General features: G+C 42.8%; 1 protein-coding gene across 2 annotated transcripts in view; it reads left to right on the plus strand.

Annotated features, from left to right (window-relative positions):
* DGKG (diacylglycerol kinase gamma) overlaps positions 1 to 25864 on the plus strand; it is a 224144-nt gene that overhangs the window by 165219 nt on the left and 33061 nt on the right. For both annotated transcript variants that reach the window (XM_053565639.1, XM_053565638.1), the window contains one exon: positions 15005 to 15182. In XM_053565639.1, coding sequence (XP_053421614.1) covers positions 15005 to 15182 — 178 coding nt within the window. The remainder of the gene's footprint in view (positions 1 to 15004; positions 15183 to 25864) is intronic.

The following is a 25864-nucleotide window of genomic DNA, read 5'->3' on the forward strand; positions in this document are numbered from 1 at the left end:
GTTTTTTAAATACAGAAAAGTCTTGAGGATAGTATATCAAATACTCCCATTTTCCCCCTTACTCAAAATTGATATCTGTCATTATTTTGTCTTCTTTCAGGTATTTTGCAATCAAAGAAATAAAATATTGCAGACAAAAATAAAGTCCACCACAATCCCCTCATGCCCTGTAACTCGCCTCTGTACTCTCCTTCATGTTCTTGAGATCTCCCTGTGCAGATGTTGATGGAGCTGGTTCATTACTTTTAACTCCCTAAGGTGCTCTGTGCACCCCCTATCCACTGTTGATGGAACTGCTCAGACACTGGTGGGAGGCAGCCTAGGTGTTCAGCAATCCACACCCAAGTGAGAGTGTGTGGACACAGACTGTGTGACCCAGCAAGTTCTTCTCAACCTAGACCCTCCTAGGAGCATGAGATGAGCACAGAGGTACAGGGCACCATTTTTTTTATTACAGCAAAATAGAATCAACCCAAATGACTGTGTTATGCTAACACTTTAAAAAGTAAGTGAAGATACTAAATGCCACTGGCACTTTAAAATGGCTAATTCCACCTCAATTTAAAAAAAAATGTTAAGGGATTTGCTGGGCAGTGTGCTAGTAATATTTAATTGATATCATGACATGGGTCCCACCCAACAGCACAGCCATGTGCACGCAAAGAAGCCTCACAAATAATATCAGATACCTTAGATATGCCAATCCAAACTAGTGCCATTATTTTTCGAAAGAGAAGAATCAAGAACTTTATAGGTTAAGTGGCTTGACCAAGTTCATCCAGCTCGTATGTAGCAGAAGAGAAAACTCATGGTTCTCAAGCTCCAGGGCGGGTGGGGGGAGACCTTCTCTCATTCCACTGTGGCATCCACCTAGTAAGTATGGCACACTTTTAAATTAGACTGGACTAGATCTTCAGGCATGATCTGAACCTTCTTTTCATCTTAGGTGGGTAGAGCCTTTTAGAGCTTGGCATAAACAAGGTGAGGATTGGTCAGCACTCAGCCATCCACCTAGCCACACTGAATGACGTGGAAACATTCGTCAGCAGGGAAACTTGAGAACAGCATCAGAAGGGATTTGGGGTTCTTGGGAAATAAAAGAGGCATTCTGCTTACACTTCAAACCCTAGAGTGAAAAGTGAAGCTAGAGAGGTCCTCCTTCTGGTCTACGCCCTTCCTCGGCCAGCCTGACAGCCCCTTCATTAGAGCATCACCCTCTTTGTGAAACTGTCCAAAGCCGTGCTTGGCACTTCAGATTTCTCCTTCTTGCCCATCGGCCAGTTCTCACCACTCCTGATGCCCCTCACTCAGTTTCTTGCTTCTCCTTCCTAATATGTGTGTTCACCTCTTTTCCAACTGACAGGTCCTCATAGTTCATTACTTCAAAGATCTTTTTGGATCTATTTGGATTATAAGTAATCCATTTTAAAATACAGAGAGGCAAAAAAGAAAACTAATCCCCAATCTCACCAACGGGGGATCAGTACAATTATAACATTGATCTCTTCTCAATCTTATAATAATATCAGCCTTTATTTCTTTGACATTAGACCTTCTGAGGACCATTCTTTGGCTCCATTCAAATCTTTATTTATTTTAAGCATAACTTTATCACCCCCATCACTCTTCCTCTTCCAAACATGCTCTGACTGTAAGTTTCATTCGCTGGCAGTTAGAATTGTTCAGCTTACTAAGGAAAAATTGTTTCTGTCAATTTCCCCTTACAAAATTCCATTGTTTGCTTGCATTTGTTTCTGACACACAAAACTATTTCTCTCTTAAACGACCCTCATTTTTATTTTCTACAAATGTGTACCCTGTAGTTCACTTCAAGCCTCCATTCATCCATATGCTTTTACTTTCCTGTCCTTTTCCATTTCTTTTGTTCTTTGTGAATTGCTTTGATTTTCTTTTGTCTTCAGACTCCTGGCTACACTTGCTTTGTGTATTCCAAGGACTTGGGAGTAACTTTTAAAGGTTAATTCTTACGCCTTTATTTTCACAAAGTAGCTGTTGAGGGATCCATGGCATATTTGATAGACAGGGCCCAAAGAAGTCTCAGAAGACCCAAGTTGAGGGTCACAGGACTCAGCAGGTTGGGTTAGAACCCTCTCCCACCACAGGATTCCTTTTGGAAGATCCTCCCAGCTAACCTCTGCCCCAGAGGGCTTAACTTTTCTACCACCAAGTTCCTTAGTAAAAGAGTAACTTTCCCCAAACAATGTCTACCAAACAAATAGATCTTTTAAGTAATAAAGAACTATGAGGAACCTTGGGAAAGAGAAGCATTATAATCCTTTTCTTCCTCTACAAGTGGGTTATTAAACAGACATAGAACAGGGTATATAAATATGTCTTCTTGGATAGCTCTTTGTTTTTCTCACTTAGTCTGTGAGGTCATAAACTTTCTGATCCTAGCCTTCCCTATAAAAGGCATTAAAAGGGTAGAAGAATTGACTTTCTAAGGAAAGGCAGAGAATCTAACAAGAGATTGAATTAATATTACTGCGCACACACATTATATCCCACGTCCAGTAGGATCAGCAAGCTAATAACAATAGCAGCCACTTACTGAGCACTTACTATACGACAAGCTCTGTCCTGGCACTTTCTTACGTTGTCTTACTTCATCTTCATAACCACTGTCCATTATTTATACAGAGAAATGGAGTCTTATAAAGATGAGTAAGTACACTCCAAGATCGGATGAGTTTCAAACCTGCATCTGGGATCCCAGGCCCCCAGCAATGCCACAGAGATGGCCCCTGCATTACGCTTCGGCCTGCCGCCTGATACGTGCGTCTGTTCAGTAGATAAAGGGGCTCCCCTTCAGGGCTCTCAGCACATCCATCAGGCAATCAGCTTTCTGAAGCAAGGACTTGCTCTTAATTCACTCGGTATCCCTAGCACAGTACCCAAAATAAAGTCTTTCCTCAATAGTTATTTGCTGATTGTAAAACTAAACAATTATGAAACATTCCATAATTAGTGTGTACACTAAGGAAATTATCATTTGACCAGCCTCAGGTCACACTTTTTTGTTGGAAGAATAAAAGGGACCCTTGCTCCATTTGTAACACAAAGGGGGAGCCAGTGGGCACTTGGGCCTTCTCCTAACTGTGTGGCAAGTTCCCACGCTCATCTCTGAGATGTTGCTGGGATCTTTGAAAGTAGCAGAGGGTCTGGGACAACTGTGAACAGGGGCAGGAAATGCCAGGGTTCTCCCACCTCTTTCCCACCAGAGTTAAGACAGGGAGTGGGCAGAGACCATGTGGCAGCAAGGGTACCAGAAGGCTGTGTGTTCAGAGAAGTGACCCTGCAGGGCAGATGGTGTCCCCATTCTGACTCCTCTCTGTGGCCCAGAAGCCTACTTGCCCCTGAGCCCTACTATCCTTCGGCCATCGGCCAAGCTCTATCTGCAGGGAAGTTTGACCCCTCAGAAATCCCCATCCACCCCAAGTTAGCAAAGACTGCTAATCTGTGTCCAAAGCAAGAATGCCTTAACACACCAGGGTTTTTTTTTTTTAAAAACCTAGGGAGGTTGGAGCAGCGGATAGGAAACAGCTTTGCCTTCTGTCCAACTCTGAGGCAACCCATCACAGTGAGCTCTGAGAAATAGCAGTTTTGTTTTGGAAACTGGCACCCAGTGCCGGCTCACTCCTGGAAATGAATTTGCGCACACACACACACACACACACACACACACACACACACACACACATACCATCCCCAGCTGCAACGTTCTACTTCCAGCCTGCCTGCCAACACCCCCTTCCAGCTGCCCCTCTCAAAGGCACCATTGTGCCCGCCTGGCACGGCAACAGAGGAAGGCTAAAGAGGAAGAAAATATTTTCTGCTCATAGGATGTTCTTAAGCAGGTTGTGTGTACATGGCTTCAATGCCACATTCCTTGAGCCCACACAAACCCGCCAGAGCTGCATCATCCCTGTCACAGATGGCAGCCACCTTCCAATCTAACTGACCCACCATGGCTCACTGTCAGAGAACAAAGAGCACGCAGCTGGGAGGACAAGGCTGGGGAGAAGTGCGGGGTCGTGATGACACTTTCTCAGTACAGCTCACTCTAGCCTGCCAGAGCAAAGCTGAACATAAAACTCGGAATCTCTGAACTGGAAAGAGCTCTAGTCCCACTTTCCATTCAACAAAAGATTCATTCTAGCACATTCTGATAAGTGGGCCTTCAAGCCTCCTCCTTAACACTCCAAAAGACAGGAAGCTCACCACTTTTCAAGCAGCCTGTTGCATTACTGGGCAATTCTGACTTTCAGAAAGTTCTTCCTGATGCTGAACAAGGCTCGTGTGTCCTATTCCTCGTCACCTTTCCCTGGTTAGCATTTAGCACGTGCTTGGAGCAAAGCAGCTGCACAGTGAGTGTGTATGGTGTGCGTGACCAAGTCCCCCCTCCACTGGGCCTGTATTCACCCTCTGGGGGACACAGAACGATGCCTCCTCCCCTCCAGGATACGCCACGGGACTGTGTGTGTGTGTGTATGCATCCTCCATATTGTCTCCTATTTATCGACCCTGAGCTAAACAGCTGCAGTTTATAGACACATGACTATCATGACCACTCTTCATGGAGAAGACTCCATTTTTTTAGTGTATTCCTTAAAATGAAAAGCCAAGTCCCCATCCGTAATACTCTAAATGTGTCTCATAATGCCTGTAAAGTGCAGGGTTCACAGGCATCCTGCTTCTTGGTCTCGTGCAGGAAGTCTGCAGGTTTAGGAAGATGACTACAAACCTTGATAAACTGAGAAAAGAAGTTCCTTCCTTAATTTCATTAAGTCAAACATTCCTCACCTGCAGAAATGGGACTACAAATACTGACAGTGTAGGGTTGTAAGGATTAGACATATGAAGTACCTGATTCATAGCAATTACTCAGAAAGCAGAGGCTACATATATTAATATTATATAACATATGTGTGCATTAGTATTATTATCTAACTGCCCACAATAGACATCAGCTCCTAACGACCTAACACAGGCTCTCTAAATGCACGAGATGCCTCTGTCCTGTAAGAGTTACCTATGTGCCAGGCCGATCTTGTGTGTAGATAGGACTGGACTGTCTTTCCAATAGTGCCGTCAGCATTCGTCAGTGCTACTCCGCACATCAACTTTGCTCCCCTCCCAATACACATCAGGTTATTGACACTGGTCCCCACTGAACCAGAGAGAACGCGCTCTCTAGTTCTTTTCTAGAGAAAACAGATGTCCTTAAACAACAAACAGCCCTAGCTGTTTTTCTTTCAGTCCCAATGAATTTCTCTAATCTGGCCATAGGCCTGCAGATATGCAGATCTCTGCTTCCTTTTCGGTCCTGGTGCTTCCAGCTAGTGTGTGCTGGAGCCAGCTTGCTGGCCGGTGCAACTCGCCTTTCAGCGATGGCATGTTGGTATCTTGAAACTGGCCGTAGTGGGAGCGTTTACACCATGGAACACAACAGTGAGGGCCTCCAACCCCCTGTGCCTCCTGCCCAGAGCCTACTGTTAAGGTTTTAGCAACACACCATTGCCTCTGGCATCACCTGCTGAGAGCAGCTGAGGGACAGGTACTGTGTCCCATTTCTGCCATCTCCAAAGTCCAGCACAGAGTAAGTATGTTCTCGTCATTCTTGATGGACCAATGAATGCTTCTGCCTTCTGTCTCTGGATGTGTCTCTCACATAAAATACGCCGCATGTGCCCTACTCTTGTTAGCAGGTGTTTACAAATGAATTTACTTTGTGATCAGAGAACCATGTTATGAAGACTTAACCTTCCTTATTTCTCTCCACCCTGGAAATTCAGTCCACTTTATTTAGTCACTATCCTCATCCAGCAAGGCTGTAGGAATTCATCTGAAAGGAAGGAAGCCTGTCTCTTTCTTCAAAGAACACCTCAGTTTCTTCAAAGAACACCTCATGTTAGGACTTCTCCACACATTCTTTCAATCCACAGAGAGTTAGATCGGACACCTGATATGGGTGAGACACATCGGGAACTATGGAGAACATGGAGCTGTGTGAGGTGTTGCGCCCACTTTCCATGAGCTTAAAGTCTCCTTGGGGACAGACACATATGCATAATACATGGCAGAATTTAAACTCCATGTAAGGGGAAAGAGCAGAGCAACAAAAATTCAGAGAAGGGGAAGCACTGCAAAGGGCCTCACAAGGTAGACAGCTTTTGACCTGAACGGATAGGATATTTTTTTTTTTTTTTTTTTTTTGAGACAGAGGCTCACTTTGTCACCCTGAATAGTACCGTGGCATTCTCACAGCTCACAGCAACATCGAACTCTTGGGCTCAAGCAATTGTCTTGCCTCAACTTCCTGAGTAGCTGGGAGTACACCGAGCTAATTTCTCTATTTTTAGTAGAAATGGCCCTGTTCTTGCTCGGGCCAGTCTCAAACTCCTGAGCTCAAGCAATTCACCTGTCTTGGCCTCTCAAAGTACTAGGATTATAGGTGTGAGCCACCGCATCCCGCTGAAGGGTAGGATTTTAACAGGTAGAAAGGAGCTGATGGGCAACTTAGACAGTATATAAGGCAGAAAAAAGTAAGTAGGTTCCAATGCTGTGGCCTCTACGCAGAACAATCCAGGCTACCATAGCTGGCATTCATTAGCACCCGGCTTACTCTCTTTCTTAGCTAGTCTTTTCTTTCCAGACCAAAGGGACACACGGGTTCCAGCCTTCTCAGTAGTGTAACTTATACTGCAACTTGCCAAGCTAATTTGCAGGGAGAGACCCTCCCCTTCCTGCGGGAGTAGCAGCGCTCTCACCGCCATGAGCACACCACCCTATCCTTACCCAAGCCCCGAGCCCCGGGGGCCCCACAAGGCGCTTTCTCTTTGCCTAATGCCTGTCAGTGTCCTGTCAGAGGCAGTGTGCGAGTGTGTGTTGCAGGGTCGGGGAGGATTTTGGTCAGGTGTGTGTCAGCCACCTCTCTGCCATTATTGTCCCTTTGAGGCTCCTCCATCCGAGGAGGCCACCCTCCCCTGCTGCCTAACCCCTTCTCAGCCCATCCTAAATCCCATTCAATGGTGTCAGGATGTTGTCTACCTCTCTCTTAACCCTCGCCCTTCCTCCCCACTGTCACTGAAAGATTGTTTTCCCTAGACACGGCCAAGCATTTCGCTACTTCCCTCCTCAAAAGAGCTACCCCCTGGCTTAGTTCTCTCTCTCTCAAAGGGAAGGAAAGAACCCCAGTGCCATCCCCAGACCAATGTCCCCCCGCTCTCTCCAGCATCTCCTCTTCTACTCTCTCCAGCTCCCATCCTAGGCATCCCATCTTCCTCTTCTCTCTAGACATTCATTCAACAAACAACATGAAAAACCTTTTCCTCAGTCATATTTCCCTTTTAGATCCTATCTAAAAGGTGTGTGTCACCAAACTACATGGCTATTTCAACCCTGTTCCCATATTGCCATCTTCCCTACCCCAGAGTCCCTAGTTAAACCCTATCTAGGAGACAGCTGTGTAATTGGGGAAAGCCGCTCACCAACTTTGGGCCTCATTATTCTCATTTTGGTAATTAGGAGTGATCTCTAGTATCCCATCTGGCTTTACCATTCTAAGAGTCTGTGCTTCAGCCCTCATCCAGTGGCCAAATTCCTCTTATAAAATCACCCATCTTCCTGGTTGTCACTCCAAATGACCACAGGTCTAAGTCCAGGTCAGCTACTCTAATTAGCCATGCAACACTGGGCCATGCCTCAGTCTGTTTCTCCTCTATACAAATGAGGTCATTGGACTGGGTGAACTTTCAAAACCCTCTGGTCTGTGATTTCATGAGAGAACAGAAACAAAGAAGGGAGAAAGAGAAAGAAGGATCCTTTTTGGAGCATATATAGGAAAACATTAAAGGAGTGAACAGCATCTGCAGAGGCTTAGGAGGAAGTTACAGAAAGGGTGCTAGGGTGTCCTCATGGGCATTCTACCACTAGGAGACTGTAATGATGAGCCTAGACAAGGATCATCATTGGCTAATGAAGAACTCTGTAATGAAAGGTTTAGGCTGACAACACCTGAACCCACTGATCAATCTAAACCTCACAAAAAAGAAGACAGTTAAATTATGTGCTTCCTAATGAGATGCAATAGGAAATATACAGCCCACTGATGAAGTATTCTTGGCCAAAAAGCCAGTCTTGAATCAGATCAAGCCTCCAAAAGTACTAATTTAGTGAAAATACAGGGGCTAGACTGAGAACATGTTTAAAAGATACCTCAGCAATGCAGTAAGCAAAATCCAAAATCTGGAAACTACTACAGCCTTACTACTCAAAGTGTGGTGCGCGGACCTGCAGCACAGGCATCACCGTGGGGCACGTCACAAATGCAGGGTCTCAGGCCCCACCCAGACCTCCTGAATCCTGAATGACAATCTACTTTTTTTTTCTTTGTTAAGAGATAGAGTCTTGCTATGTTGCCCAGGGTGGAGTAAGTGCAATAGTGCAATCATAGCTCAGTGTAACCTTCACCTTCCAGCCTCAAGTGATCCTCCAGCCGTGGCCTCCCAAAGTGCTGGGATTACAGGCATGAGCCACCACACCACAACTGGAATATGCTTTTTAATAAGACCCTGAAGTGATCTGTATGCATGATAAATTTGAGAAGCCCTGCTCTATAGGACAAATGACCCATTTCTTTAATAAAAAAAAAAAAGAATATGGGATTTAGATTAAAAGAACCCCTAAGTGATATTATCAACCAAATGTAATGTGAAGACCTTTCAGAATAACTATAAAACAATGAGGTCATGAAGTGTGAACAATTACTGGGTATTTATTGATATTGAGGAATTCTTACTTCTTAAGAACAATAATAGTATTGGGGTAGTACTTTTTTTAGTCCTTATTTAAAGATACATGTCTTTATGGATAAAATTATATAATCTCAAGAATTTGCTGTAAAATTGTTCAGTATGGGACAGTGAACTGGGGTAGAGTTACAACAGGATTCCTATTGCACACAGTTAAGAGTTGCTAATTGCCGAGGCTGGGTTTGAAGGCACATGGAGCCTTGTTATTCTCTCTAGTCTCCTAGACACATGGAAATACCCACAATAAAAAGATTTTAAAAAGAAAGGAGAACTCCGAGAAGGAGTCATGAATGATGGGAGGGATCATAGCGCTGTGGCAGGGTGACCAAGAATGAGGAAATTTCAGGCTGAAAGGGGACCAACGCCTCCGCAGCGGTGGAGAACTGGCTTCCACCTCTGATCTGGCCTGGAGGAGGTCATTCCTAAAAACAGACAGAGCCCAAAAGCAGGACTCTAGCAAAAAACTTGCGTCCCAACCACAGAAAAATCTGCCTAATCTGTGGCACGGCGAATCGAGGTTAAAAGAAGGGAGAATTTACTAGGTGCTAAAAACTGAAACAGGTCATCCAATAAATTGTGGAATCTCCTCCCCTGAGAACCTTCAGAAATAGGACTGGCAGGGCTGAGAAGGAGGCCTCGTCCGTCGCCTTTTTCAGGTCGCGGCAGGCAGGCACCGAGGCAGGAGCGCGGCAGGTTCCCTTCCTCCCTCCTCACCGTCTGGCTCTCGGTCCCCTCTGCTAGGGCGGAGGACCCGGCGGGTTCTGACCAGGATTATGTGGCAGTAGGGATCCCAGACATGATGGGCAGGGAAGAGGATGAATGCGAATTCCGGGTGCGTTTCATTTGCACACAAATACGCTTTGGCCTCCTAACCCAGTCTCTGCTTACCTGTGCGCCCGCCCTCCACCAAACCCACCAGCAGTCCCTGGCTGGGAAAGGGACCAGACCTGGGGGGCATTGTCTTCGCCAGGGGTACCAATGCGGAACTTGGCCGACAGCTGCCGGGGCCCGGGAGGAGGCGGGCGCGGACACACCCCCGAACTGCCTCCGACGGCAGGAGCCGGGCTGGCCTCGGCGCTCCCCGCTCCCACCCCGCGGCCGCAGCACCGCCGCGGACCCAGCGGGCTCGACCTTGGGCACCCGAGGCCGGGCATGCTGGGAGCAGGATTTCGAGCGTGTGCTTTCTGTGTCTCGGCCCCACGCGGGCTATAAATACCTGGGCCCCGCGGCGGGGCAGCCTCCGCGCGGAGGAGAGGTCAGGGCGGCTAGTGGCGCGCAGGGACCGCAGCCCTCCTTGGCTGTCCCCGGCAGCCGCCCCGGGTCGGGGCAGGAGGAGGGGGCTGGCTGACGTCACGGAACAGTCGAAGGACGTAGCTCGGGAACCCGCCGGGAGCCGGCCTCGGGGCGCCTGTTCCATGTAGGCCGACAGCGCTCCAGGCTGGGCTCCACGTCTCCAGACGGCGCGGCAGGGCTTTTGAAGGAAATCAGTGGGTGATGCTTAGGCCAAGAACCCGGGAGAAAGGGCATGCAGGGGTGGGCTGGCAAGGCTCTCATCAGCATGAGTCGAGCCAAAGGCCATTAAAATGCTTCCAGCAAAGTCTCGTGTAGTGAGAGAGTGATTTCAGAAAGAAATATTCCTCATGGCACGAGGTCGGGGACACTAAGGGTGGTGCAGACGACCCTGGAGTGGGACCGCCTTCCAGAGACCAGTCAGCCCCTTGAGGTAGATGTTAGGCCCCATCCCTCATTTTACAGACTGCAAATTAAAGCCCAGAGAGGTTAAGGAACCAACCCAGGATCACACAGCTGGCAATGACGCAGCAGAGATTTCAAACATATTCTCTCCCTCCTAGGCATGTTCTTTCTGAGACATTGCCTCTCAGTTTCCAGGTAGGTGCCGTTCCAAGGGGGGGACGACACCAATGAAACAGACCTCAGGGCCCTGCCACCTCTTCTGTTCTTTCTGACCTCACCTCCCTAGCGTCTACATAAGACCCAGAGAGATTATAGGAGGAGGGAACAAACTATCAGAAAGCAGAGTGAAGACTGCCCTTGGAGGAAAGGTTACCATTGTACAAGTTGATAGCTAACACTCGAGCTGGCTATGGACAGGGACCGAGGAGACAGAGCATACCGAAAACTGCCAGAGGGAATAAAGATGACTTGGTGGTTTACTATTTGCCAAGGACTGTGCTGGGTGGTATACTTTTTTTTTTTTTTTTTACAAACCCGGCACAGAGACAAGATATAATAATGCTAATATCGATGTGGCAGGCGCTGCTCAAAGCACTATGCAAGGTAGAGGAATGGTGGGAGATTTCAATTATTCAAACAGCTGTAAGTTTAATTTTGCTATAAGTCTAGCATCAGCAAAATTCCTGATGCGCCTTACTGACTCATCCCTAGCATAGGCTGTGGTTTCTGACTGCCTAGGTTTGCAGCCTAGCTGTGCCATCTAGGAGCATGGCAAGTTGTGGAGCCTTGAGCAAGGTACCTGACTCTCTGTAAGGCCCTGTCATTTGGGGGTAGCAGGTGCCTCCCTCATCGTGATCATGGGAGGGTCTCAAGAGATAACATGGGTGAATACCCACATAGTGCCCCAGGAAGTTCTCACCAAGCATGAATTGCTAAAATGATTATTATTACCTCTCAGAAGGGTGGGGGATACTTTGACCAACAATAAGTAAATTGAGGTGACATGGAAGTGACTACAACTAAGAGGGGGAGGTTATGTGTAAGTACTCCAACAAGAGGGGAAGCGACCATTCAGAAAGTGAAAAGGATAAGGGACAGTGTGACCCAGTGGGACTCTAGCCTAAATCCCTAATTAGGAATATGTGAGTGAAGGATAAAAGGGTGGAAGACATTCCAAAATAAATTTCTAACACATTAATCACATAGAGAGTAAAAGGGGAAGGAGTTTGGATTTCAAGTCGCTGCGACAGCAGCAGAGATTGCTGGTTGAGACTGTGCTTTAAGGGGACTATACACATACGTGTAAAGGCAGGGTGTGGGCTCCCACCAATTATGGATACACAGAAGCAACTCAGAACTCAGACGTGTAAGCCTGGCTTCAGACAAACTGAAGGCCAAGTAGAATGTTAGACAATGTTTGAGGCAAAACAAAAACCCGAAGAACCAAACAACAAAAAAGTCCAAAAAACAATGAAAAGCATTGATACAATTTCGCCCTTCTGGATCAGTTTTGACCTTCTCCTGAGAAAGTGGTCCTAAACTAAAAATGGAAGAGCAGTCAGTAAAGGTGACTTCCAGAGCCCAAGGTAGATCAACAGAGAGGTGATTGCCCTTGGAAAACACAAACACGTTTGAATACAAGTTTCTGGATAAACCTGTAGATGTCATTTCGGGGCCACTTTGACAAATTTAGAAAACAGAGTAGGTTCTATCCAATGAAAGGCAAACAGACAAATGTTACCCCATTTTCAAAAAATGTAAGTAGGGTATGCTCTGGAGACCACAGACTAGTATACTTCATTCTGATTTATGAAAAGATTCTAGAACACGTTACTAAACAAGTACTGGCCCTGTCTATACAGATTCTGATGACTTAATATGAGTTTTCGTATTCCTTTTATTCCTTTTCTGATAGAGATGGGTGGTCATTTAGGAAATGCTATTTGATCTCAGCACAAGGTCTTATATTTTAGTGGAAAGAACACAAGATTGAAGTTTAAGACCTGGATATGCATCTAGCTCCACTATTCATAAGTTAGTTGGATGACTACAGAGAAGGTCTTAATCTCATGAGGATTCACTTATAAAAGATAGGGCATATCTTTCAGGCTTCTCTCACTTCTACCTTCTGTGAGTCTGCCTTGTAACGAAGTGGGCAGAGTGAGCGTGCAGCCCAGAAGATGCAGTCCTGATAGAGCAGCTATTAATGCACAATGTCAGTTGTGTTCAACTGACCAGGGGAAGGACTTGGGCACTGATTTTGCCCTTTACACATGTGTATTAATAACTTAATCCCCAAACAATTAGAAAGCTATGACAAAGGATCACAGAATAAAGATTCAAAATAAGCCTGCTGGACTAGAGGAAGGAGGCTTGGGCTGAAAGCCAAACGAAATTAATTAATGTAAATGTAAAGCCTTGTGCCCAAGTTATTAAAAAAAAAGAACCTACACAAGTTCAGGATAGGGAAGAGCTGGCTGAGAAGATCTTAGGATGAAGGTACAGGTGACTGAGATGACCACTCATTCAAGCTGAAGTGATGCTGTCATCTAGCTGCTAACAAAAGGGCTAGTGCAACCTTAATCGGATGTAATAATAAGGATAACGTGATGGGTAACAAGTGTTGAGCTCTCACATGGGCCTTGCACATTACCTCATTTCTGGGTCATGAGAGTGTTGTAAAATTCCAGGCCCACAAAGTGCTGGTGTTATTTCACCTGCCCATCAGACCCTGCTGTTGATGTTGTTTTCAATGCAGGGGACCTTACCAAGCAGGAGGGTAACAAACTGGAGAGTGTGCAAAACAGGGCAGCCAGGATAGGGAAATGTCTTAAGTCAAGTCCCACAGGACAGGGTGAAGAAAGTTGAAGTGCTAAATCCAGAGGAGGTACAACCAGTGGTGTGAATGGAAGGAGAGATAAAGACCTCTGCTCAGACTCTGAGGAAAAGGGAAAAAAAGACTTGGGCTCTGCCTGCCGTCAAATCTGTGTACTTCCACTCACAAGTTGTACACCTCTGGGCAAGTTGCTTAACTTCCTCTGTGCCTCAGTTCTCTCAAATGTTGAATGGGGGTAGTCATAGGGACTAACTTACAGGATCATTATGAAGATAACGAATGAGATGTGTATCAAATCTTATACAGCAGATGGCAATGCTGAATGCAAATGCATAATCATGATGAGGATGATCACTGTGGATCTGGTAGGCTGGCCCCATGAGGAGAGAGGGGAGTCACTCTGTCTGGCTTCAGAAGAGAGCATAGGACCAGTGGGTGGAAGCAAGAAAAGAGAATCTGGATCAAAATAAAGAGATCTTTCAAATCCCCAGAACTTCCCAGTGAAAAAGTGAGTTTCCAGTTCCCAGAGAAGCTCACTTTATTCCATCTTGTAGCGGGGAAAACAAATCATAAGGATAAGATAACATACATTCAGAACTCCAAAGTACTTCAAGAAAACCAGGAACTAAGTCAGTATAAATGACAGGCAAGTAGTCCTACCCTTCTATTTCTTCTCTATGGAGAAATCTCTGGAAGTTTAGGTTTGTAGGTAACCTCAAGGCAGTGGATTTTTGTTGTATACCTTTCTCAGAATAAGCGAGATAAAGACCATGGACATCATAGTTGAATCCCCCAAGTTTAAATCCCTACTCTGTTATTTATCAGCCGCGCAATCTTGGATAACTTAGATCACTTCTTTGGGTCTAGTTTTTTCTTCTATAAATGAGGTAAACTACCTATAATCCTGAGAAACAAGGATCAGAACTGATGTATTTCTTGCTGTGTTGATAAGGATTATACCAAAGTGAGCTGACTTTATGGCTATATGAGACATACACCTCAAGCCTTCTGGCCTTTTGGACCTGGTGGGAGATGCGAGTGGTGGAGGGTGGATAAAGAAACTGCCACCTCAGCAAGCACATATGCCAAAATTGCACGTACAGTACTGGTACAAGAGACAGGTAAATCCTGAAAACCTTCCAAATATTAAAGTCCTGTACTTCTCACAGGAGGGATAAAATGCGAGGTGGTAAAATGAAAAATTTCTGTATTGTTGACAATATACTATGTGTTAGGTTCTGGATTCAGTGTCCCATTAAATCTTCACAATGGTCAGGAAGGGGCAGAATTGATGGTAATGAGGTTGGGCTGAAGAACAGTTTTGCTGTTGATTTGATAACCATTCCTAAAGATAATCCCTGGAGTCTTGCGCTGTCTTCCCCAGAAGTGACCAGGACTGGACCTCCCTATCTTACCACAATAGTCAAAGCATTAAGCCTAAAAGCTTGGCCCAAAATTCAGCTTATGATGGTCCAGCAGGGTGATAGCATCATAGGATGAAGATCTGGGTGACTGAGATGACTACTCAAGTCATCGGGTGGGGGCTCGCGATAAGGACATGACAAGTCCTTACAAACAGCACCTTGGGTTACAGTACAGTGACAACACTAACAGATGGCCTTGTCTCTCTGTCTCTCAGTGTGATGGGGTTGGGGTGGACCTAAGCAACATCTTCCTGGAAGGCATTGCCATTCTCAACATTCCCAGCATGTACGGAGGCACCAATCTCTGGGGAGAAACCAAGAAGAACAGGGCTGTAATCCGGGAAAGCAGAAAGAGCATCACTGACCCCAAGGAACTAAAATTCTGCGTCCAAGGTAAGCCAACCATGAGGTCAATTGCTCTAAACAGTGCCCAGTGTACGGGCATTCAGGTGGATCTGTCAGCAAACTGTATCAGGGCCTACCGTGGGCTCCATAGGGCCCTGCAGCCACCAGGGCCCCTGTGCTCTGAGGAGATGGTGATTCATCATCTTTGATATTACAAAGTCTATAGCCTAATTGAGAAGACAAAATACACAATTGTGGGGTTCTAGATGATAGTTGTCACACTGTGGAGTTCCATGAGGTTAGAAGTCAAATACTACTCCTGTCAAGTTATCCAGTGTTCCCCAGTAGATAAATCCAATAATCAATTGTCAACCTCATCTCACTTCAGCTGTCGGTGGCATTGGACCTAATTTGTCACTCCCTGCTCCTGGAAACACTTGGTCTGGTTTTCCTCCTGGCTGGTGGAGTCTCTTCTTGATTCTGGAGGGTCCCTGAGCCACGTTCTTGGCCCTTCTGTCTTCTCTGTCTTCATCCCTTTGATGACCTCAGCCAACCATAAGACTTTATTTAAATACCTCATGTGCTCATGATGCCTCAAGACCTGTCTCCATCTTTCCCTGAGGTCCAGCAGTCTGTACCACACTTCCCTCACATGTTTAGCGGACACCTCAAACTCAGCTGCCCAACACTGAGCCTCCTCCCCAAACCTTTCCACCACAGCCTTCTCCACCTCAGTTGACAATGGCAGCCTGGTTGTAATGAGCTCCCTTATGACTCTTATGGGCTCCCAGGTTTGAGAGCCCCTGATAGAGAAAAATGCCCACAATCTCTTCCAGGCCTAGGGTTCCATGCATCTGTGTTCTTTGACAACCCAGGCTGTTTGTGCAAAGTTTTGATATGATTCCACCAATAGGAGGAGACAAAACTTGGCTGACTGTTGGGGGAAGGGTTCCTTGCTTGTTCCATACCCATCCATGAGAGAATCAAACTTATGTTTCAGGGCTAGGTCATCAACAAACATCATCTGCATGCCTCCATCCTCTAAGAGAGGACTCAGGAATTTTTATTTCTCTATTGTCCTCTGAAGTTCCCTTTATTTCACACAGCAAACTTTTCAGGGTATAAATTATTAAACTGAATAATGTGTTCCTCCTTCCTCTCTTGGCAGGGGAAGCTGTGGGTGCTAGCAGAGGATGGGGAGAGTATGGGAAATTATCTGTATAAAGTTCCTGAAAATTTTTCCACCCTGGTGCTCCTATCTCAAGCCCCACTCTGGCATCCAGCCCTGATTCCACACAGGAGGGAATCAGCAGAGCAGGGAAGCCCTGCCCTGGGACTTGGGGAAGCTCTTGATGATATCACATTCTGCATAGGACTCAGGGCAACCTTCACCGTTCCTTTCAATGTCTGACCTTCTATCTTCCCCTTCTTCAAGCAAAAGAGCATAGTGTCTGCTGATCCCTCTTGGCCATCATGTACAGGAACTCTCTTCTCCAAATCCCCCTCTCCACCCCCCACAATGTGCTTTCATAGCTAAAAAACAAAACCACTTCCTGTTCTTTAGAGGAGGACATGAGCTGATGAGACCAAGGAGGGGCCCTGGCTTCTGGCTTTGCAGAGACAGCAGCACTGAGCTTTCTTCTTGAAAAGGCAGTGATCTTATGGAAGTTGAGTTGTTAAAGTGAAAAACTGAAGAGACAAGTGATTTTTAGTGAAAAGGCATTAGATTTGCCTGGGAATCAGGAGATGTGGGCTCTGGTTCAGACCCTGCCTCTCACTAGTGTATGATCTTGGGCAAGTCCTTTTGCCTTTTTGGGTCTCAGTTTTCATCTATAAAGTAAGTAAATTTGACATTCCTTACAGCTCCACAAATTAAGGTATACTCAGATTTTGGTACATAGACTCCTTGGATAGAATTGTATGCAGCTTTGAATTGTATTGCATTCCTTTGTTCAGTGTGTTTTGTCCCAGGATTTACAGGTTGGTGGCTGAGGAGAAAGGGACATCTCCCTGAAGGTTCCTTCACTGTTAGGATTCTTTACTCCTTGGCAGTTTCATTGGGTTTGGAAGACAGGGAGAAATAAGAAAAAAGTAGCAAAGAGTAAGAGGGGGTTTATCATAGGAAGTACAAGGGGGAAATGACAGGAGAAAGGGTGACTGTCAAATCTCCCTTTTCATAGATTAGCCTTTCTGGTGGGAAAAAGGATCCAAGGAAGAAAGATGATCAAGATTAGCATGGAATGAGTTTTATAGAACATTAGCTGATGAGAAAGAAATAAAAGTAATAACGAGTCCCGGGAAAAGAATCAGGCTTGCAGTTAGATTACCTGGATTTAAATTTTGGCTTTATGCTTCCTAGTTTTATAAACTTTGAGAAATTATCCAACCTCTTTGAATCTCATCTTCTTCGTTTGGGCATAATATAATACCTAGTTTTTTATGAAGATGATGGATATGAGAATACCTGGAACATAGTATAAGTTCAAATTTATTTTTGAATTTCCCCTCCTTTTAAATTCTGTTTTATGCTGGAGCATGGCAATTGATTTCTAATTTTGAACTTTTTGTCTTTAGCATAACCACCTGCACTAACACTAGGAAAGAACAGAGCTCTTGCCAAAATCCAGCCCAGCGTTTGTGGTAGCACATTAAATTTATGCCTTCAATAGTACCTAGACCTTTTAGATACCAACGATGGAGGCTGGATATTAATCATTTTTGTTTCCCCAGTTCCTAGTCCCAAGAAGTTACTCAAGAAGAAAGGTATTGACTAAATGTGAAGCACATGGAATTGGGTTTTTTTAGTTTTTATAACAATAATAAGAATAGTGAGGAAATAGTCTCTTGTCTGTATATTTCATTTTGGCTTGCAAATAATTTTGCATGTATTAATTTAATGTAATCCCAACCAGAAACTCAAGAGCAAGGTTACACCCAGCCCCCTCCTTAACACTATTTTCACAGCTGGGGAAGCTCAGAGGCCAGAAAAGAAGTAGGGCTTATACAATTTATGTCCAGTTATAGCAAAAGAACAAAGACTCAAGTCCATGATTCCTCACTTAGCCCAAAGTGGCTAGCATCAAACTAGAGAATGTGTTAAAGAGCCTACTGCATCATGTGTACTGCGCAAGCCAGGCCCTCAGAAAAAGAAGCATTGAGATCCAGTCCAAGAACAGACTCCAAATCTACTTGATGAAATTCTGCTTCTCCTACAATGTCTACTACTGCCAGTCTCCTTTGTGGCCCCTCAGAAGTGAGCCCAGCCTCTGAATTCCTATAGCACTTCCTTTTTTAAATTTTTAATTATATGGCTTCTTATTAGTATATATTTATAGGGTATGTGTGATGTTTTGATACAGGCTGTTTTGAATTAATCAAATCAGGGTAATCGGGTATCCATCACCTCAATCATTTAACATTACTTAGTGTTAGGAACACTCCAATTCCACTTTATTAGTTAAAGTATACCCAAACTTATTGTTGATTATAAGCAGTTTGTTGTTCTATCAAATATCATTCATTATCTTTTATACCCATTAACCATTCCCCACTTTATCCCCACTTCCCACAACCCTTCCCAGCCTCTGATAACTGTCATTCTACTCTCTGACTCCATGAGATCAATTAATTGTTTTTAATATTTAGCTCCCACAAATGAGTGAGAACAAGTGAGATTTGTCTTTCTGTGCATGGCTTATTTCACTTAACATAATATTCTCCAGTTCCATCCATGTTGGTGTAGGATTTCATTCTTTTTGTGACTATATGATATTCTACTGTGTACATGTACCATAATTTCTTTATCCATTCATTCACTGATAGACACTTAGGTTGATTCCATATCCTGGCTCTCATGAATAGTGCTGCGATAAACATGGGAGTGCAGATACCTTTTCGATATACTGAATTCCCCTCTTTTGGATATATACTCAGCAGTGAAATTCCTGGGCCATATGGTAGTTCTATTTTTAGTTTTTTGAGCAACCTCTATACTGTTTTCCATAGTGGTTGCACTAATTTACATTCCAACCAACAATGTAAGAGGGTTCCCCTTTCCCCACATCCTTGCCAGCATTTGTTATTAACTGTCTTTTTGTTAAAAAGCCGTTTTTACTGGGATGAGATGATATCTGATTATAGTTTTGATTTATATTTCTCTGATGACTAATGATGCTGCCCATTTTTTTCACATGCTCATTGGCCTTCATATGTCTTTCTTTGAGAAATATCTATTCAGATCTTTTGCCCATTTTTTAATCAGATTATTTGATGTTTTTCCTTTTGAGTTGTTATAGCTCCTTATATATTCTAGTTATTAATCCTTTGTCAGATGAGTAGTTTACAAATATATTCTCCTATTCCATGGGTTGTCTCTTCACTTTGTTAATTGTTTCCTTTGGTGTGCAGAAGCTTTTTAGCTTCATGTGATCTGATTTGTCCAATCTCACTTTGGTTGCCTGTGCATTGGGGTTATTACTCAAAGAAGTCCTTGCCCAGCCAATGTCCTGAAGCATTTTCCCTATGTCCCAATGTTTTCTTTCAGTAGTGTCATAGTTTCAGAAGATTTATATCTTTAACCCCCACCCCCTTTCTTTTGGAGACAGACTCTTAATCTGGTGCCTGAGGTAATGTCATCAGCCTCCAGGGCTCCTGGGCTCAAGTGATCCCTTTGCCTCAGCTTCCTGAGTAGCTGGGACTACAGGTGCCTGCCATCATGCCTGATGATTTTTTTTCTATTTTTAGTAGAGACGGGGGTCTCCCTTTTTCTCAAGTTGGCCTCAAACTCCTGACCTCAAGTGATCTTCCCACCTCAGCCTCCCAGCGTACTAGAACTACAGGTGTGAGCAACCTTTCCTAGCCCTTTAATCCATTTTGATTTGATGTTTGCATGTGACAAGAGACATAGGTCTAATTTCATTCTTCTGCAGGTGGATATTCAGCACCATTTATTAAAGAAACTGTCCCTTCCCTGATGTATGTTTCTTGGCAATTTTGTCAAAGATAAGTTCAATACTGATTTGTGGATTTATTTCTGGATTCTCTATTCTGTTCCATTGGTCTGTGTCTCTATTCTATTTTTATGACAGTACCATACTGTTTTGGTTACTACAGCTCTGTAGTATAATTTGAAGTCAGGAACTGAAGTCAGTTCCTCCAGTTTTGTTTTGTTTTGCTTAGGATGGTTTTGGCTCTTCTGGGTTTTTTTGTGATTCCATGTAAATTTTAAAATTATTTTTTATATTTCTGTAAAGAACATAATTGATATTTTGCTGAATCTCTTGATTGCTTTGGGTAGTATAGACATTTTAATAATATTGATTCTTCCAATACAAGAGCACAGAATATCTTTCCATTTTTTGTGGTCTCTTCAACTTCTTTCATCAATGTTTTATAGTTTTCATTATATAGATCTTTCACTTCTTTGGTTAAGTTTATTTCTAGGTAATTTATTTTATTGATAACTTTGTCAATAAGATTACTTTCTTAATTTCTTTTTCAGATTGTTTACTATTGGGATATAGAAATGTTACTGATTTTTTGTATGTTGATTTTGTATCCTGCAACTTTAGTGAATTTGTTTATCAGTTCTAATGGTTTTGGGTGGAGTCTTTAGGTTTCTCTAGATATAAGAACATATCATCTGCTAACAAGGATAATTTGACTTCTTCCTTTCCAATTTGAATGCCTTTTATTTCTTTCTCTTCTCTGATTGCTCTAGCTAGAACTTCCAATAATATGTTGAATAACATTAGTGAAAGTGGGCATCTTTGTCTTTTTCCAGATCTTAGAGGAAAGGCTTTCCATTTTTCCCCATTCATTATGACACTTGCTGTGAGTCTATTATAGATGACTTTTATCACATTGAGGTAAATTCCTTCTATACTCAGTTTTTGAGAGTTTTTGCCATGAAGGGATGTTGAATTTTATCAAATGCTTTTTCATCATCATTTGATGTGATCACATGGATTGTGTCCTTTGTTCTGTTGATATGATGTATCACATTGATTGATTTGCGTATAATTGAACCATCCTTGCATCCTTGTGATGAATCCCACTTGATCATGATGAATAATATTTTTGATGTGTCATTGAATTCATTTGGGTAGTATTTATTGAGGATTTTTGCATCTATATCCTGTCAGAGATATTGGTCTATATATAGTTTTCTTTTGGTTGTTGTGTTGTTTGTTTTTGGTGTCAGGGTGGTATTGGCCTCACAGAAAGAATTTGAGAGCACTTCCTCCTCCTTGATTTTTTTAATAGTTTCAGTAGGATTGGTATTGGTTCTTCTTTAAATATTTGGTAGAATTCAGCTATGAAGCTGGAGTTCCTAAGCTTTTTCTTGATGGGAAATTCCTTCTATCTTGTTACTAGTTACTGATTTATTCAGGTTTTAGATTTCTTCCTGGTTCAAACTTGGTAGGTTGTGTGTGTCTAGGAATTTATCCATTTCTTCTAGGTTTTTCAATTTATTGTCATATAATTGCTCATAGTAGTCATCTCTAATGATCCTCTGGATTTCTGCAGTACAGGTTGTAATGTCTCCTTTTTCATCTTTGATTTTATTTATTTGGGTCTTCTCTCTTTTTTTCTTAGTTAGCCTGTGTAAAGGTGTGTATATTTTATCTTTTAAAACATTAACTTTTTGTTTCGTTGATCCTTTTATTTTTTTCTACTTTATATATTTCTGCTCTTATCTATATTATTTGTTTTTTTCTAATTTTTAACTTGGTTTGTTCTTATGTTTTTAGTTCATTAACATTCATCATTGGTTGTTTATCTGAAGCTTTCCTACTTTTTTCATATAGGCACTTATTGCTATAAACTTTCCTCTTATTACTGCTTTCGCTGTATCACATAGGTTTAAATGTTGTGTTTTCATTTTTGTTTGTTTTAAGGAACCATTAAATTTCCTTCTTAATCTCTTCATTGATCATTCCAGACCATATTGTTTAATTTCCATGTGTTTGCATATGTTGTAATGTTCCTCTTTTTATTAATTTCTAGTTTTATTCCATTGTGGTCAGAGAAAAATACTTAGTATTATTTTAATTTTTTTAATTTTTTGAGACTTCTTTTGTGGCTTAACATATGGTCTACCTTTGAGAATCATTCATTAGCTGAGAGAAAATCATGAATTCTGCTGTTAGATGAAATGTTCTGTCAATATCTATTAGGTCCATTTGGTCTACGGTACAGATTAAGTTCAATGTTTCTTTGTTGATTTTCTATCTGGATGATCTATTCAAAGCTGAAAGTGGAGCCTTGAGGTCTCCAACCATTGTTGTATTGAGGTCTATTTCTCCCTTTAGCTCTGATAATATTTGCTTAATATATCTGGATGCTCCCATGTTGAGTGCATATATATTTAGAATTGTTATATCCTCTTACCGAATTGGCCTCTTTATCGTTATACAATGACCTTTTTTTCTCTTTTTATAGTTTTTGTCCTAAAAATCTATTTTATCTGGTAGAACTATAGCTACCCTTGTGCTTTATTTGGTCTCCATTTGCATGGAATATCTTTTTCCATTCCTTTATTTTTAGTCTCTGTGTGTCTTTATAGGTTACATGTGTTTCTTGCAGACAACATACATTTGGTTCTTGTTTTGTTTGGGGGAGGGTTGTTTGTTTGTTTGTTTTTTGGGTTTGTTGTTTTTTTTTTGCACATTCAGCCACTCTATGTCTTTTGATTGGAGAGTATATTCCATTCATATTAATGTTATTATTGATAGGTAAGGACTTATTACTGCCATGTTGTTATTTGATTTCTGGTTGTTTTGTGGTTTTTCTTTCTGTCCTACTTCCTTCATGTCTTCCTTATTAAAAGTGATTTTCTCTGGAAATGTGTTTTAATTTCTTGCTTTTTATTTTCTATGTGCCTGTTGTGGGGTTGGCTTTTAATTTGAGGTTACCATGAAGGCTTCAAAAAAAACATTTATAACCAATAATTTTAAACATAAGGCTGCTGTGCTTACAAGCAAACAAACAAAGATAAATCTTACAGGAATTCTCTTTAACTCCATTCCCCTTCCCCCCACTTTTTAAACTTTTGTTGTTTCTATCCATATTTTTTTACACTATTTCTCAAAAAGTGTCATTGCTATTTTTGATACGTTGGTCTTTTAGTCTTTCTACTCAAGATATAAGTGATTATACGCCACAATTATAGTGATAGCATATTCTATATTTGAGTCTTTATTCTTACCAGTGAGTTGTATACCTTAGAGCTGCAGTCTCCATCCCCAGTTCATGGCCTATTAGGGACTGGGCCACATGGAAAGAGGTGAGCAGCAGGCAAGTAAACAAGTAGTGAGCAAAGTTTCATCTGTATTTACAGCCACTCCTCATTGCTCCCATCACCACCTGAACTCTGCCTCCTGTCACATTAGTGGCAGCATTAGATTCTTATAGGAGCATTAACCCTACTATAAACTGTGCACATAAGGAATGAAGGTTGCACATGCCTTATGAGACTCTAACGCCTGATGATCTGAGGTGGTGCTGAGGCAGTGATACTAGCATTGGGGAGCAGCTGAAAATACTGATTATCATTAGCAGAGAAGTTTAACTGCATATGGACCATAGTAAATCAATTGTTTGCCTATTCATATCAATACCCTATCAGTGAGTGGCAAGTGACAATTAAGCTACATTGCCTTGTGGTGAGTTGCATAATTATTTGATTGTATATTATAACATAATAATAATGGAAATAAAGTGAACAATAAATGTAATATGCTTGAATCATCTGAAAACCATCCTTTCCACTCCAGTCCATGAAAAAATTATCTTCCATGAAACTAGTCCTTGGTGCCAAAAGGGTTGGGGACCTCTTCTCTAGAGCACTTAATTTTTCCTTCCATGATGCTGGTACACTGATTATAAGTTGCCATGTGTCATAGGCATGGGTATTCTCATCATATCTTTTCCCTCCCAGTACTTAGAAAATGGGAAGCCTGTGTTCTTATCAATATATCTTCAAAGGCTGCCATCCTGCCTGGCTCAAGTATGTCCTACAGAAATGTTCATTAGGGCGGTACCTGTGGCTCAACAGAGTAGGGCACCGGCCCCATATGCCAGAGATGGCGGGTTCAAACCCAGCTCCAGCCAAAAACTACAAGCAAAGAAATGTTCATTAGAGGGATGGAGAGAGAGGAAGGAATTGTGCCTCCAGTCTGCCAGCACAGTGGGCAGTATATTATGGAACAGGGCAGGAATAGGCACTTAGTGAAAAATCCTGAAAAAAAAAATCTTTTTAGAGTTCTGGGTGACTATTTGTGAGGCTGAGAATGTAGTTTCATGGAGCCATTAGAAACTCATTTGATAACTAAGATATGCTAGCCATCTTCAAACAAGTAATTTAAATATAAGTTAGAGGACCTGCAACAGAGTGCCAGTATAGAGTAAGGGACCACCACTGAACTAGGATTCAGAGGACCCAGGCCTCACAGACACTAACCACACACCGCTGGATGTGCCACTGGACCTCTCTGACCACCATTTCAACACTTACAGATTGAAAAAGTATAGTCTCCCTCCCTTAGTGTCATCTTGAGGGTTAAATAAGATCATCCATGTACAGCCATGTAGAGGAGTGCCTAGAACTTGAACTTGATCAGCAGTAATCAGAATTCTTGTTAGGTGATAAGTGAAAGGTATTTAGTATGTGATAAGAAAGGGGCCAAATTTAGAACTTCCCGCTCTTGACTTCTGCTTCAAGAATCTGGTCTAGATTATCTTTAAATTACCTGTGGTTCTAACAATCTATAACTCTAACGTCATATATTGGCACCACACTTAAGCTGCCACTGTGGGAGCAAGGTGAGGGTAGAGGGTGTGAATTCTTGAATCCAAGTGAAACACCATGGGCATGGCATAAAGTTGGGTCGGTCCCCATAGGTTGAGGAGTGAAGTCCTGGGGAGCTCAGCCTTGGTTTCTCTCTGGCCCCAACCTGGATTAGAAATGCAGTGACTTTGTATTTTCTCATACTCTTTGCTTATCCTCATGCCTGACCCTATCCAGTGGCAGTCTTGAACCTGTGTTAGCTTTTCTGGCTATCTGATATTAAAGCAACATTCCTGTCCATGATTTCTTGGTCAACATTCAAACTTCAAATGAGGTTTCCTAAGATAGGGTTCTAAACAGATAGGGCAAAATCTACCCAGACATTCAATAGATAATACTTCTTACAATTCTTGGTAATCAAAGACAGGAAGACAGACACTTTGGGTAGAGTGTTCACTTTAAGTCTTTTCCCCAGCAATGGGGATAAACTTTCTAACAATTTATTCAACGCTTATTTACAAAGCACCTACCAAGTAAACAAAAACAGATACAGATATAGCCATTGAAGAGTTGGGGAGCCAGGCCTCAATAAAATAATCTCATAGATAGGTATATGATTAGGAACTCTGCTAAGTGCTAAGAAGCAGAGTTGCATGAATTCCCAGATCCCAGCAAAACCAGCCAGCCACTGTGTAGCTCATAGGCATGCCTATGGTCTTACTAGCCTGGTACTCAAACCAACTGAGTAGAGGAGACGCTCTCCAGGCAAATGAAGATATTCATCAGATCATCCTTCCTAGATGTGGAGACTTTACCTGGGAATAGTCAGCCAACCAAGGATGTATGATTGCTTCACCTGAATTCCCAATGAATTTGATTTAGGTCAGGGCCAGCCAGAAGTTGGGAGGCTAGGATGGGGTTGGTACAGTGGTATACATAA

This window comes from Nycticebus coucang, chromosome 16, assembly GCF_027406575.1.
Source record: "Nycticebus coucang isolate mNycCou1 chromosome 16, mNycCou1.pri, whole genome shotgun sequence".
Classification (NCBI taxonomy): Eukaryota; Metazoa; Chordata; class Mammalia; order Primates; family Lorisidae; genus Nycticebus; species Nycticebus coucang.